The sequence below is a fragment of the Bos mutus genome, chromosome 15, assembly GCF_027580195.1.
Source record: "Bos mutus isolate GX-2022 chromosome 15, NWIPB_WYAK_1.1, whole genome shotgun sequence".
In the NCBI taxonomy this organism is placed as follows: Eukaryota; Metazoa; Chordata; class Mammalia; order Artiodactyla; family Bovidae; genus Bos; species Bos mutus.
In genome coordinates this window covers 48,909,042-48,925,586 of record NC_091631.1, presented here as the reverse complement: position 1 = coordinate 48,925,586, position 16,545 = coordinate 48,909,042, and the positions used below count along the sequence as shown (strand labels likewise).

General features: G+C 39.1%; 1 protein-coding gene across 2 annotated transcripts in view; it reads left to right on the top strand.

Moving 5' to 3' along the window:
- The first annotated feature begins 3,105 nt into the window (after window positions 1–3,105).
- Window positions 3,106–16,545, top strand: part of ARHGEF12 (Rho guanine nucleotide exchange factor 12) — a 168,070-nt gene continuing 154,630 nt past the window's right edge. For both annotated transcript variants that reach the window (XM_070384072.1, XM_070384071.1), the window contains exon 1: window positions 3,106–3,283. In XM_070384072.1, the coding sequence (XP_070240173.1) occupies window positions 3,252–3,283 (32 nt within the window). In that variant the 5' untranslated portion in view covers window positions 3,106–3,251. The remainder of the gene's footprint in view (window positions 3,284–16,545) is intronic.

Below are 16,545 nucleotides of genomic sequence, written 5' to 3'. Positions count from 1 at the left end.
AGTAAGCAGCTTGAAAGAATGGATGAGGGCCTGGATAACCCCCCATTGGAAAACCTCAAAGAGCATGCACAGTGGATAGGTGTCATCGATGTCATTTTTCTAGGTAAAGGACTAATGTCCCTGTGGAGTGTGTTCTGCCTAAATTGGTGTGACTATTGTGAAGGTAGTCTATACACAGACTCTAGAACAGTCTAGAGCTACCAACAGTTGTAAAGAGGCTTTCGGGGACTTTTTTTTTTTTCTTTTTTTTACCATGAGAGTTTTGTGTGTGAATATAGAGATTTTCATTATTAAAAAAAAAATAGCCCTGGAGTGAATAATCACTGGCTTAATTAAATCTTTTGCTTACCATCTTCCGAAGCTTTCCCACAGCAAATGGCCTCTTTGCTCACAGCTAGAACTTTGGGTCTGTTTAAGTTTGGAAAGATCGTGAAAGCAGCCTGCCAAGAGGTTTTGTATGCAAGGAAGAGAAGGTGAATTAGGAAACTTTCCCAGTTTGTTTTATTCCTGAAGCTCGTGGAGTGAGGCATTCTTGAAGGGAAGAAGGAAACTCATTTTTAAAATGCATGATTTGATGAGTCATTGGGTCCAATTATTTAGATACCCAAGCTGTGAAATTGTTGGAATACGGCAAAAAAAGATATTTAGCACGTCTAAAAGTTTGCGGATAAGGTTTGAATTTTGGTCGTTGTATACAGACTGATGAAGCTCTTTCCAGTTATCTATGGAAAATGCGCAGTTTAATGAGTTTACAGGACAGAATTATCATGCTAGGGTACACCAGCAGGTGGCAATGTGTCCTGGTCTGATCATTAGGAAACTGGCTTGGAACCCTATTCTGCTTCTATTCTTTCCCAAAATAAACATTACAAAATTAGTTGGCTGTGCCCTGGACTTAAAAAAAAAAAAAAAATCGAGCAATAAAGAGTCATCTTTGGCCTCTGTTTATCTTTATCTTTTTTTTTTTTTTTTAAACCGAGTTCTAACGTCAGCCTTAGCTCATGCATCTATTCAGGGATAATGATCCTTTCACGCACTGTTGCGGACTGACTTTTAGAAACAGCATTGTTAAGAGGTAATTGTTTCCTTTCTCCACATCCACTGTTTATTAGATTTGCTTTGCCACTTGATTTCCACAAAAATGTTAAAGACCCTTACCCACCAATACAGGTTTGAACCCCAAAGTCTGATAATGGTTGCATGAAGAGACAGCCACTTCAGATGTTTGCAGGCGGGATGGAAGAAATATATTGTACATGGAACTTGAATAGCTACAATCCTGAGTTACGCAACCATAAAACTGGATGGGTGTCTAAACCTACTACCTAGTAGGAAAAAAACATATATATATATATTTGGGAACTCTTCAAAGAGAACTGTAATGTAACAGGATAAATAAACTGCCCTCCCCCCCGCACCTCCCCCCCCCCCGCTCCCATTTCTTTCCACAGCAAGCTTGTTCAGCCGCTGTGGAAAGCACCATGCTTGCTCAATTTGGCAAATAACACATTTCATTTTGCCAAGGCAGAAGCAGCCTAAAAGCAACCTTATACGAAGAAATCCTGGCTCCAATTCCCAAACTGTCTCCCCATTCCTATACACTTCCATCCTCCAACTCTCCGCCGGCAGCCAAGACTTTTTTGCGCGGCAGCCCCTGCCCTGGGCCGAGGCCAGCAGGTGCCCCAGGTGAGCGGCCAAGGCCAAAACCTCTCTCTGCTGGGGTCTGATTCACCAGAGAGCAGCGGGGTCCGGGCAGCCGGACCTGAGTTTGCTTCCATTCGCCAAAAACAGTCTGTACGTGTTATCAGAAAAGAACAAGTATGCTCCCTTAAGAAATACAAGTTTCTAGGACAAGGGGGTGAGTAATTTCCAAAGAGCCTCTTCTCTCATCCTCAACAACTCGGGACTGGGGGCGTGCTCTCTGGGAGAAAGCCGAGTTAGGGCAAGCTAGACCCCAAAGTAGCAACCTCCGGCATTCGTGGGCTCCTGAGACAACCTTAGGTTGGCGCGTGGGACTCTCAGGGTCGCACGGTGCCCACCTCCTTCTGCCCTGCAGAACTACTTTTTCGCTCTCCCCCAACAAGAGTCCGGCGGAGGCGTCCGCGCGGGGGCGGCGCGCACCCGCGGTCGGTGAGAGGAGGCGGCGCGCGGGGTGGCGAGCGCGGGGGGCTGGGGCCGCCCCGCGCGCCGCGGAGGGATCCCGGGTGAGGCGGCTTCCCGAAGTCAGAGGGGAGGAGGCCAAAAAAAGTCGGCGGGGGAGGGGAAGGGCGAGCGCTCGCGCTGGATGCGGCAGGGGCCGGGAAGGCAGAACCGGAACCGGAACCCGCGCGCGCGCCTGCGGTTGTCGCGCGGCCCCCTCCACCGCCGGCGGCCTCCTCCGCCCGCCGCGCGCGCTCCCGCGAGAGCCCCAGGACCCGGCTAGCCGGCCCTGCGTTCCCAGTCGCCGCGGTCGCCGCCGGCCTCCCGGGCCGGTGCTTCCAGGCCGGGTCGGACGGGAACCTCCCACCCCTCGCGGGAACCGCCGCCTACCGGCGCGTCGGGGAGGAGCCACCACCGCCGCCGCCGCCTTCGCCGACCGCGGAAGAGCCCGGGCCTCCGAGGGATGGGGAGCAGCCCGTGGGGCTGAGAGACCAGGTTCCTGTCACCTCCGGCTGCGGGACCTCCTCTCCCGGCGCTCGTGCTCGTCCTGGCGTCCGGAGCCTGGTGGGGGGGCGGCGAGGACGACGAGAGGTGTCCCCCGGCCCGGGGCCATGGAGCCGCGCGCGGCTGACGCGGGGCGGCCCGAGACGCGGCCGAGACCGCGGCCACGAGCGGCCGGCAGCCCCAGATAGAAAGCAGAAGCCAGCGGGCCCCGGCTCGGTGGCGGGGATTTACAGGCCCCCGAGACCCCGACGAGGAGCCCATCCTGCCCCGGACGGACTCCTGAGGTCCGTTCCCCGCGCGGCTCGCCGACTTCCCTCCGTGACGAAGTTTTCTCCGGCGCTTTCCCAAGGATCGCTCCCTAGCTTTAGAACTCGCCTTCTGGCGGACTTGCTCGGTTTGTTTTGGGAGATAACGTGCTTCGCTCCCACCCACATCCCCTTTCCTTGACCCCTGCCAGTCGGACGTTCTAGATGACTGAATGGAGTTTTGAGTTGGACTCTGGTGTCCCCTACGGAGTCGGGCCTGATCCCGGAGCGCTGGGGGTGGGGTGGAGGTGTTACTGTAAAATGCAAGTTGGATAAAAGGAGGACCTCTCGCCAAGGGCCCCAATGAGTGGCACACAGTCTACTATCACCGACAGGTTGGTATGAAGCTCCCCCCTGCGCTTAGCCTCCCTGGATGGGGCCCGACCTAGCAGGAGAGTCAGGATTGCCTTTGCCCAGTGAAGTTGACAGGCATCCGACGGAGGGTTGTTTCCGAGCTCTGCAGTTAGTCTGGGGTTACTGCCAAGTTACCCGGTTGATTGAATTTGGAAATGTATTTTTTTTTTTTTTTCCTGAAGAGAAACTTTAACAGAGTGTCGGAGGAGGGGTAGGTAAAGCCACGATTGTGTTTTTCTGTCCGTAGTGGGCATTAGGATTCGGTACTGATCTTGGAAGCAGAGGAAGGTCATTTTGGGTGAAGGTCAGCGCCGGAGGTCGGCTGGGGTATTGGTCCCTCATAAGTTAACTCCTGGCCTGTAGTTCCTTAGACCCTGTTCTGTTTGTGAACTTCATTCTGAGACTACCGCATGATGATTTATGAAATTGATATCCTTGAAACATTGACTTGCACGGTGTTTATTGTCTAATAGTTTTCCAGAATGTTGGAATTACCAGTAAGTCCCAGTCTTCTGGTGGGGACAATATCAAGGAACTAAAAAAAAGAAAGGGTGGGGGAACATCATGGGGCTTGATTTTAATTATTACACTTTTAGGATTTCATTTTCCTGAAACGTTTGCATTTAAGGGGTGTAGGCCTAAGCGAATTATGTAGTAGAAGCTGGCAGGTGGATTTGTTGAGTTGGGTCAGTCTTTTACAGTACTTACCTATGTTGCTTGGTGAATTGAGGTAGACCATTTGTGGTTTAAGTGAGTTTCCTTACTCTTTAGAGTTATTCTTTGCAATATTTAAGTGATAAAAGCATATTCTTTACTACATGATATTTTTCAGTGTAACTATGACATTGTATTCAAGTCCCAAGTTTCAATTGTTTTTTTTTTTTTTTGGTCAGCCTTCAAACCATTACATCATTAAAAAGAAAAAAAAAAAGATGAAATAACTGAAGTTAGGGAGCAAAGAAAGCATTTTGAGAAGTGCTTCTGCAAAAAGTAGTTGAATTCCCTAATAAGAGAGTTTCACCCAATTGTAAGACTCATTTGTTGATTTTAAAAGGGCCAAATTCCATTATCTTACCCTAACAGCTACTCCAGAAACAGAATTTCCTGTTCCTGTTGATGCTTCCCAGTATCACGTGAATGTTCACCTAAAAGATTCTATTAAATATTTAAACTATTTATTCTTTGTTTGTGTATTTTTTTTAATGCATTTAATTTTCAACTTCTCCGAGAGTACACTTAACATTATTAACAATGCTTATTTTGATTTTTTCTGGTTATTCCCATTCCTTTTCCTTTCACGGTGTTTTGCCTCTGAGAAGCCACTTTCATGGGTAATTGTTTTGCTGGTTCTCTTAATTCTTGCCTTCTCTGTTGACCCTGGAGACAAGTCTTATTAGGAACTAATATGTTGGTAGTTTTCATTGCAATAGTAAGGGTGTTTAATTCCGTAGAAACAGAACCTTGGGTCACCAGCTCATTCCACGTGAAAATCACCTAAAGGCCCCCAAGTAATGATCTTTCCTTCTTCTTTGCTTCTCAGAGATTTTCTTCCTATTTCCATTATGTTGGAAGGAAAACTTTGGGATTTGTGTTGCTTTTTGTAACTTAGATGAGATACAGATGTACAATAAGCATGCAGTTAATGCCTGTTTTTTGCCAGGCACTGTGCTGGGCACAAAGGATTAAAAGATGAATATTCTAAGATGAATCTGCAAATTGGTTTGGGTTTAATATCTACTTGAATTAGTTTGGGTACTGCCTAATTTCACATACTTTTTAAAAGACAAAAGACTTTAAAAGCCACTTAATTTAATGTGCCTTGGTGAGACAATTATGGATTCATATTTCTTAGGAATTTACTCCTAGTTTCTTTTTTTCCACCACAAGATTTATTCTTATGTGACCATTACTTTTTCTTTGAACATATCTTGCCCCATAAATCTCAAGCATCCATTGACTCTTAGAGTTGTCTCTGATTTGAATATATGTTGGGGTGAAATCTGGAAGTACTGGTTTAGTGTTATTTCTGTGCCAGGCTGCCTTAATAAAGTTACGAGTATAGAATAGTTCCCATCTTCTTCTCAGCCTACCTACCTCAGCCTCTTCTCATGGTCTAACTCTAGTGCACTCTAGATACATTTTGCTGATTCTAGAGCTATTGGCAAATTAACAGTGTCTTTTTAAAGATCCTTTCAAGTTTGAAGTACTGTATGTGGTATGGCTTTGTTTTGTAGAGTGTGCAGACCCACCAGGCCAGCTGTGTGAGTTAGAGTTCTTTCATTGTGATGCTTCTGACTACAGAGTCTGTCTGTCCTCAGTTGAAATCAGACTAGCTGGTTTTGGGCGTTGTTCTGTTTTGCAGTTTGTGGCAGGCGACACATGGCTGAACAAGATAAGAAGGGTTTTATTCTTGTGTTAGGGACGTGCTGGGGCTGGGATGGAATTCAGCTATGTTTGGGCTCTGAATGGTCACTTTGGAGACTCAGAATTCTGTTATATCCTGTTATTATTTTGCAGTTAAATTAACACATTCATTTACTCCCCATTTCCCCTTTTCATTCTCTATTCCTCAGGCACTCCAGCCCCCTTTTTAAAAGTGTAATTATCAACTTAAAACTCAATCTATATGTTCATGGTAGCTGTTGTTTTTATGTAGTATATTTGAATTGTTAAAAAAAAAAAATCTGAACAGCTTATGAATGCCATCCAGTGTCTTGCTTTGTAATTTCTATGAAACCTGAAGATTATATTTTTCAGCTTTTAGAACCAGCACTTGAAAAGTGATAGAAATATCTGATTGCTGTTCTCCAGTTTGCATTGATTGCTGTCCTTAGTCCCAAAATAATCCTAATTGTTTCTAATCCTCCTGGATGCTTGTCCTCACCCTAAGAGTTTAGGGGTCCTGTGGTAGTTGGAATTTCTTTTGAGAGATAAGAGAATGTTTTTTCAGTGGACTGAGTAAATTGTTTCAGGCTGTATTCTAGAACAGTGAATTTTCAGGGACAATACAGGTACGATTTTGCTATAAAGGTCTTTGTTGAAAAGAACCTATGTCCTGTCTAGGACTTGTAGATTTTGTTGGTTTTGATTTATAGATAAAAGGTTTTTAATATATTGGCTTTTTTTTTTTTTTTTTAGCACTGTAAGTTTATCTTTAAGCTGTTTAACTGAAGCAAGTCTTTTTGTTCTTTTTTTTTTTTTTTTAAGAAGCACCTTTTTAAAGTGAGACTGGAAACCAGAGGCTTTATATGCATTTGCCCAGTAATTAACGTTTTCATTCATAATACTTTTTCTGCCAACAGTGCCATATAATAATGCTTTTGATTAAAATACAAAACAAAAATTCTGTATGTGCACTGTTTTCAAGGCTGCCTGAGTCATCTGCAAGGTGAAATTATTTGTAGCATTCATTTGTAAAATCAGTCATTAGATAAATACTGAATTGAAAGTAGGGCCAGGATCACAGAGCTAGCTTTGTATTCACTCTAATGTTCTTTTCTTCTAGTTTTTCAGTTTTAAATTCTGATTCAGACAGGTATGCAGTAGTACATTCACTTGTACAGTTTTACATGAGTCAACATGTACAGTCCAAGTAAATTTTTTAAAAGTACAGAGCTATAGTCTTCTAGATTAACGGCACATTTATAAGATGTTCACGTGTATTTAGTGAGATGATGAGAGAAGCTTTATTTGAATCATAACAAAAATATGTTAACCTGGTAATACCACTTAACACACTGGTGGTTTCATGAATTGAGTATGAATTGCCTGCCTACTGATACGGGTTGTAAAAGCAGCAGGATATTTTAACCATTTTCCAGCGGTAATTGGAGAAGTGCTTTTACATCATGGTTGTCTAACAAAGTTACCAGAAATGCTACTTATCATTTAATTGCTTATCTCCTAGGGATTGACCATGCCACATTTTCAGAAACAGGGAGCATAATTAACTTCATTAAGTTTCATCCATTAAAACGTGGTGTTGATGATGTTTTAAAACTTCATTGGAAGGCATGGTCCTTTTCCTTTCAGTAGTTAAGAATCTTCAAAATAATGGCATTTGGACTGAAAATTTTAAATCAGCAAAATTATAAATGTTGTTGTTTCCTTTTGAAGAAAATACCCTGATATATGTAATGATATCCTATGGCAGTGTGGCTCTAACATTTACAGTGTCTTCAATTCAATGTGAGGCAGATCATCATTTACACTTACAGCAACTCATAGCATTTAAGTTAAGATTATAAAACTGGAAAGGATAGATTCAAGATATGACCTAGATTTTCTGGCTTTCAAGTCCTCCACATGTCACTCTAAATTATTGTCTTTCCGTGTGTATTTTTTCTGTCCTGCTTCCCTTGTAACTTTCCAAGCTAAGTCAGGGTTGGATTTTTCTCTTACCGGATGCTTTCTAGTACCTTATCCATTCTAATTTTAAGTTTCTCTAGAGGATAAAGCTATCGTCACTTCCTCAGGAGACTGAACAACAATCTGATAGATCTTATAGTCAGGAAGTTTTTCTTGATCTTTAGCACAGACTTTTCTTTTAAGTTGTCCTGTTACTTGTATACACTTGCTGTACTAGGCTAAATAATGATCTCCTCCCATTTTATGTTTATGTGACTGTAAATGGTTTAGACAGTTGTCCACCACCCTTTCCTTCCCCCCACCCTTATTCTTTGCTGAGCCAAGTTGTATATTCTGTTGATTTGTCTAAAAGTCAGTCTGTTCCTCTTAATATTTTATTAGCTTTTCCTCAGTTGCTCATCTAGTACAAAATGGTTTTTTTCTTTCAGTGCTGTTCTACTACAAAATGATACTCTATATTTTATCTTTATTCATATTCTAGAACAAGTTGCAGTTTGGTTTTACCATAATACAGGGGTCTTCTGTTTTCTCCAGGCATAGCCCAAAATTATAAGTAAAGAAATTCTCAAGACCATTTTGACTCAGTTTTATTTTAGATAGTTTTTTTAGAATGGATATGGGAGATGTCACCATCAAAAAAACAAACAGATATATACAAACAGCATAATTAGCAAATCAGCTAATTAAGCCATTGCTCATGTTATAAAAGCCTTGTTTACAAAGTGATTCTTTCTGATATCGTGCCCTAATGTAAGTTACAAGTATTATCAATTATGTGACAAAAATGTAGCAAACAAATGATAAACCATCCCTGGTTGAAAATTAATCAGAAATGAGGGTGAACCATCTCTGAATTTAATAAAGAGATGTGGTTGTAGCTTTAAGATATCACTGTATGATGAGATATATCTGTAAGTTGTTATTCTTTTTTCTTTGTTTTTTTACAGTGGTTTTTCAGTCTAATCTTAAAATTGTGTGTCATTTTTCCATTTTGGTTTTTTTTGTGTGTGTGCTTTTGTTGTTTAACTTTGTTTTTTCCTGTTATTTCCACTTATTAGTGAAAAGAAATAGATTTGCAATGATAAGCAGGTTTTTCCAATAAGACATACTGTTATTAATATTGAAATAATGTTTTACTTTCTTACCAGTGTATTTACAAGAATTGTTACTAATGATAAGTAACAGAAGGAAAATATGGATATTTAAATTATTATATATATATATATACGTACATATATATATATATATAAGATAGAGCTCTTGAATGTTGTATTAGTAGACCTTTATTGTTGATACTTAAAGTTATTTTAAATAGATATCTTTATTCTTCCATGTTTTGCTAGTGATTTTGTTACCTCAAATGTCAGAATTTTGGAAACAGATGAGATTTAGGGTATTTTACTTTCTCTACTTAGAATATCTAGAGTACCAAGATAGCCACAAAAGAAAGAAATTTGTAAGAGTTTCTAACATCAAGAGAAACCTATGAAGCTAGTACCTAGAATAATTCTCAGCTTTTTTATTTTGCAGAGATAATATGTGATGGTGTCACAGGTCAGAGACTGCCTACAGTTTATAAACATACGTTACTGACTTTCAGTAAAAGGAGAAGTATACTGTTTTCCTTACTAAATTAACATGTACCAATGCAGCTGACAGCTTAGATTCATAGCAAAACAGGATCTCTTACTAATTCAAATGCTGAATCCTGGCTTTTTCGGTCATAGACACATGATAGACCTGGGTGGCTTCCCAGTGTTGAGAGATAAGCAAATCTGAAGGCCAGTAAAAAATTAGGTTTCCTGTCATGGGACTGTGAGAGACAATTCATGAAGAAATTGGGAATATATAAGAAAACCTGATTTAGTTAATGTTTAATCTTATCCACTTGTCACACTGTTTTTTCCTTCTGATGCCTATTATAGGCATTTAAAGACAACTGTTCGAGACTACAGTTTTGGTTAAATATTACATTTAAATGCTGATGTTAGGTTCATACACTCGAGCTTAAGGAGGATTTCATGTCTTCTGTGGATTCAGAAAAATCTAGATATTTGTGGTGTTGAAAAAATCAGCATCTGAATAAATTATATGTGAAATTGATTATGTAATGTAGAAGGTGACTATATCTCATCCAGAAGAGTAACAAGTCCCCCAAATACACTTATACACTGAAATATATATATAAGATACCTTGTGAAGGTGCTTGGACATAGCCTTCCATAGGTTTTAGATGGGTTATCTGCCTGTGTTCCGACATAGGCTGATACATTGTGGTTGCCCTGTACAGTCTTTGTGGTTTACTCAGAGGAAGTGGTTCTTGTGGGTGAAGGTCGGATCTTTTTAGAGATTGTTGGTGGCATATGCACTGTCAGCTTATTTCCTGTCTTATTGGCTGTTTTGGCAATACGTCCTCAGGGCAAGTACTGCTGAAGGGATATTTAAATGTTTTGTAGTGGCAGAATAGATGGTTATAATGTTGTATAATACTTACCTCCCAAGGCGATATGAGGGTTAAATTAACGTTTGTAAAGTGCTTTGAGATCCTAAGATGAAAAGAGCAGACATGTCCCTAATCATATTTGCAGATATTGCTCAAGTTTAAGTAAAAATTTATTCACGTAGTGAAATGTTACTTTATTGGCCTTGAGACTTCTGTTACCATTCAAGTGTTGTTTAATCACCTCAAGAGTTGTGGTTGGAATGTTTTTCTTTTAATGCTTAAAAATATAGTTACCCTGTATGGGTTAACTTAGAGGAGTAGATACCTGGTCTATAGTTAAGGCTTGTCTATGGTTCAGGCTTATTCACCAAGTTTAACGCCTAGAGTGTGCTTCTTCACCAGTTTAAGTGGCATACTGAAATAATGTGATTGAGAGAATTTCCTTTGAGATCCATAGGTGCACTACCCATGTACAAAACCCTATGTTTGCTTTACTGAAATCTTAAGATGAGCAAACTGATAGAATTGCATGTACTTACACTCCTCATTGTTTTAAATTTTGTTTTCACATATTGCCTTTGCCACTTTGAAGAATTAACAATGAATATCTTTATTGGAAAAGGCTTTCTTTAAAGCTAAATTGCAACCAGTTTTCAGATTCCTTAAGGATAGGAGAGTAGTTCTTACTCATTTTTAATTAGTTACTATCTGCTTCATTATATTTTTATTCCTTTTTAATACTGAAAAGCATAAGGAAGAAAAAATAGCCCAAATTATCCAGTTATCCAAATGATGTTGTTAAACACACTCATGAAAATTCAAATGATAGATAATATGATATAATAATATATAAAGTCTCCCTCTGATCGTAACTGTATCCCTGCACACCCTTTGGTTCTCAGACTCTCTCCTCAGAGGTAACTACAGTTAAGTTTTTTTGTGTGTATCTACCTTCCTTTACAGTCTCATAAATATACCACTCATCATTTTAATATTCTTGGTACCTGACTTGTAGTAAATGTATCTATCAGCTTTTGCTGGGTTGTATTGCCATCAGTTCAGTTCAGTCGCTCAGTCGTGTCCGACTCTTTGTGACCCCATGGATTGCAGCACGCCAGCCCTCCCTGTCCATCACCAACTCCCGGAGTTCACTCAGACTCGTGTCCATCGAGTTGCTGATGCCATCCAGCCATCTCATCCTCTATCGTCCTCTTCTCGCATAGCAACACCAACAAATATCTGTGGCTTACAACACTAGTTAATTTCTTGCTTACACTGCATCTTGTCAGCTCTGGATTGATTGCAGCATTTTTGGAACCCTGTCTGAAGGAGCATCCCCCCAGCAGCCCCTGGAATATGCCATTTCTGTGGCAGAGGGAAAGAACAGGAAAACGGATGGCAACATACAGTGACTTCAAAAACTTCTGCTCCGTCGAGGTGTATATCACATCACTCACATGTCATTGGTCAAAGCAGTAATATGGTCATGCTCATTGTCATTGGGCCAGAGATGTGTAGTACTCCCACAGGTGGCATCACACGCCGGGTGATGATAGGTAGATCTGTATAATCCTAAGGAAAGAAAGGGCAAAGCAGTAAGACAGTCTGTTATCGGAGGTGATCGATGAATTCTTGTTAAATGGGTTGTTTTGAATCTGTGAAAGTTTTTATTTTTATGGACTGTTTCAAGCATATACACAAGTACAGAGAATAATATAATAAACTTCCGTGTTCCCATTGTTTGCGTCAAAAACTTTCTGTGCATGGACAGTCTTGGTTCATCTATTTCCTTTTCCCGCTTCTCCACTGGATTATTTTGAAGTAGGCTGGATATCATAATTTCAACCATAAATATTTCACTGAGTATCTCTGAAAGATAAAATCTGAAGGTGTAACTTCTTTTAGTAAATTCTTACTGTCTGTTAGTAGTTGGAGATAATGATGCTATGGACTGACAGGTGTCAAGTAGGAGAGGATGTTCATGGAGTTGTATCTAGAATTTGACAGCCAGAAAGTTGTTTTGATTTAGTTTTGAGTATTTCTGGAGGAGGCTTACAGCAGAATGTCATCTGTTTTTCCAGTACCTCCTTTCCTCCTGAGTGTGTGTGTGTGTGTGTGTGTGTGTGTGTAAGTGTGAAGCAGGTAATTAACCTCTGGAAAAAAATAACATTGCAACAGATTTGATTTGCAGGAGGTTTCATTTCACACTGAGCCTCTGTTGGAATGACGCCAATTGAAAGGAATCCCAGCCCTTAATGGCTGTAAGTCTTCTGGGAGTTCCCAGTTGCTGATGTTATATACTCTGGAGAAGAATATCAGAATCATTTCTAAAAATTCTGTATTCAGCTATGCTGTTTGCTGTGCAGAGAAAGGTTCTGTCAGATCTCTAAGGAAATAGTCCTAAAACAATATAAAAATAAGAAAGTGAATCTGTCTAATTTTAGTTTAGAAATAATTTAACTCACTCTCACCTGCTCAGGTTAGTTCATCTGAGGACCTTTTTAAAGCCTACATTTTGACTCATAACTTCATAGATTTTACTAGCATATAGTGTGAGACAGTAAGTTTACTTATCATTTCTATGGTTATGGGAGTAATAGACATTATATTATAGATCGAGAATAGTTTCACAGAACATACTTGGGAGAGGGGTATTATGTAACAGTGGGAAGCAAGCTAAACAGATATAATCCCTTCAGTTTGCAGGTTGGCTGGCGACAATGAGTTGATCAAAGAGGATTTATACAGGCTAGTGAATAAATTATTGTATATAACATGATGAAAATAGTTTATTTTAGGATAGTACTATCTATGTTTTCTTATCTGATGTTTTTCACTGTTCATTGAAACTTAGTTAAAATGGTCTTTCTAGGTGTCCAAGTAGTTTTAGTTTTCTTTAATTAAGTTATATTGTTAATCTCATTTCAGAATCCATGTAGTGACTGAAGCAGAAACTTGGTTATCATCGACTTGTACATAAAAATTTTATTTGATTTTGAATTTTTCTTGGCATTGGATTGATTCTGGCTTTGGTTGCTTGGGGCACTGCAGTCTGTTTTTAATAAATAAATAGTTTTTTCCCCCATGGAGAATTAACTCTTTGACCTGCCTTTTGTTCATGTTGTATTTGTATTGTATCATGTTAGAAAAACATTCACTTTTAAAGATAATAATTTGTTGGTCCCTTTGTCAGAATAAGGTACTTCCACTTGGGTTGCATTTGTCTTTTGTGGAATTTGGGGAAAGGTTTGTGGTTTCTTGTTACTTAAGTATTTGTTTCTTGTGTATTTATCCAGAAGCCTACATGGTCAGAATTCTTGAAACAGTGTTTGAAGGTAAATTGGGTATATTAGTAAATAGATGTGAATAGTTAAAAAGAGCGAGAGAGAAGGTTCTTACCATGCAGTTATTGCATAACAGGATACAAGATATAATTTGTTTCCAAAAAAGGAATTAAGTAAAATATGGATAAATATTAGTAATTATATTAATTTTGACTGCCCTGGCAGAATTTTTTTGAGACTATTCTCTTTTTAGAGATTAAAAGTAGCTTTTAAAGGAAAGATATTTTAGCTCTTAATTATATATTCTAATTTTGATTTTTTGCAGCCTTTGTAAGAAAGGAGTAGTAAAAGGGAACTAAATGAAGATAATGTAGAGAAAAGAGCCTGGGTTTTGGTGTCAAGACTTGTTCTGCTTACATGCTAGGATACTTTAGGGAAATGTACGTCTCTGAGGAACAGTTTAGTTTTCTCATGTATAAAAATTGGAGTAATATCACTTACCTTTAATGTTGGCATGAAGATTAAATGAAAATGTATTTAAGTACCTAAAGGAGGTCAGAAACTTAGAATGGAACTTATTATTGTTTAAACTTAAGAAATTGGGTTTTCCTACAACTTTGATCTACACATTTTAAATAATTCGGAATTCATATGTATCTGCTGCTTCTGCTGTAACAGTGTTTTTTTCCTTGCTGTGATAATATTCCCTTTCCATTAATTTCAAATTATAGGATGTTTTTAGAATTAAGGTGCATTTAGAGGTGAGGAATAGACCAAAGAGACAGTTATTTCAACTCAGACTGTGAAACAGTAGCATCTGTAGGTATAGAGTCAATAAGATTTTTTTTAGGATTGGCAGTCAACTTTTAAATCTGCCTTTGATCACTTAGATTTGTCCAGCTCTGTCCTAACAACATCAGTTCATTTGTTTCTTCATTTGTTCAATAAATATTGAATGCCAGCTCTGTGTAGGTCATTATGTTGTCAGTTATTTTGCATTCTTGTCTGCTGATTTGTATTTAAAGAATTAAGAAATTTACCTCTGATATTCATTGATTAGTGCTGAGGATTAAGATGAGAAGTCATGTGTACTTTAGGGGTGGTGCTAGTGGTAAAGAACCCCCCTGCCAATGCAGGATGCATGTTTGATCCCAGGATCAGGAAGATCACCTGGAGGAGGGCATAGCAACCTACTCCAGTATTGCCTGGAGAATCCCATGGACAGAGGAACCTGGCTGTTTACAGTCCATCTAATACAAGTTTTATGGGATTTGGTTTGTTGCGTGTGTGTGTTATAGGCACACAAGACAGTAAATGACTCAAAAAATTGTTATACTGAGTATGTAAGAGGAGGAAAAGGTAGCAAAAGAATGACTTTACTAGTGATTGGGCCTTTGTGAAACATAAATGATGTAAGCAAATTGAGTTTAAGTTTATTCTTAGCAAGAATCTATGTTTGGTTAAGTGGTAATGGAGATTATATTTTCTTTTTAAAGGTTTCTTCTTACAGTAGTAATCTCTTCTATATCATTTAGTTTACAGTTTCTACCACTTAAAGAAATATCATCCCTTTTATCCTAGCTGTAGATTCATATTGTGTGCCATAAAACATTGTTAATTTTTAGTCATTTCCTCTCTATAAATGATTTTTTTGTTATTGAAAATTCTGTGGCATGAATCCTTTTACTTAGCCTCCCTTTGTGCCATAACATTGGAAAAGAAAACTTGCCTAAGAGATAGTTCAGTGTGTTATTTTTTAACCTCTTTTAAGCTATGAATTGTTTTCCTGCATTTTCTTAGTAACCCTGGAGAATCAAGAACAGATAGGCAGATAGCTGGTTTAAAAAAGAAGCCCACAAACCAGATCCTTTATTGAATACTGTTTCTGTGTAGGGAAAGGATGGAGAATTCTAATTTGAGAGTTTTACTAGGTGGTGGATTCATTTTGATATTTGGCAAAACTAATACAATTATGTAAAGTTTAAAAAAAAAAAAAAAAGCTTACAGAGAGGCTGCCTGCAAAAAAGCAATGCCCTTTGAAGCATTCGTATGGACATGGAGACTGTATAGCCCTTAGGGAGATCTACAGACATCCGCTCTGCCGAGTGCTGGGAAGCGGCTTTTTCCCATGCTTGCAGCATCCCTGTGGGGTAAAGTTCTGTTAATTTTGCATAAATATTTACCATATCTCATTTTAGCTAGCATTGCTTCCTTACACTGGTAGTAATAAGGAAATCTTTGCTTACCCAGCTTGAAAAGTTTGTTATAGATATGACTTGTCTGGAGAATGTTCTTATCTTTGAGGGCTGATGAAGTTAAAAGTCAGATTGGAAAAAATAATGGGGTAAATTACAAATTCACAATCCATAAATAATCTACTTATTATAGAAATATTTGCCCATGTTTACTGTCCTATATTTAAAAGTGAGAAGGTTATTACCATACAATCAGCATGATTCACTTCAGCTTTGTCCCATCTAACAAGTCAGATCATTGTCGCTTTCATATATCTTGTCAGTGTGATACTTGAGTAATTTAGTCTCATTTACTACACTTTAACAGTTATTTCCTCATTTAGTTGTAAAAGCTTCAATTTATTAAGTAGGTTCTTTGTAGGCATTGTATTTAATACATATAACAGCACTATAAGGCAGATGTTATTCCTGTTTTACAGATGAGAAAAATCTTAGATTCAGAGACATTTGTTGACTAGCCTGTTATTTCCCAGCTTATACATACTTGGGACCAGGTTTAAAATCCAGGTCTTCTGACTCCTGGTTCATTGTGTTTGCTACTGCACATAATTATGGGTAACTATTTTTTCTGTGAAGGTAGGGTCCAAACACAACTACAAAGTATGGAATTCAAATGAGAATGTTCAGTCAAAGAAGGTTATTTATTTAGTTTCTTTATCTTTTAACGTGGACTTCCCTGGTGCAGGGGTAAAGAATCTGCCTGCCAATGCAGGAGACACAGGAGACTTGGATTTGATTCCTGGGTTGGGAAGATCCTCTGGAGAAGGAAATGGGAACCCATTCCAGTATTCTTGCCTAGGGAATCCCATGGACAGAGGAGCCTGGTGGTCTACAGTCCATGGGGTCACAAAGAGTTGGCCACTACTTGAGCAACTAAACACTGCCATCTTTTA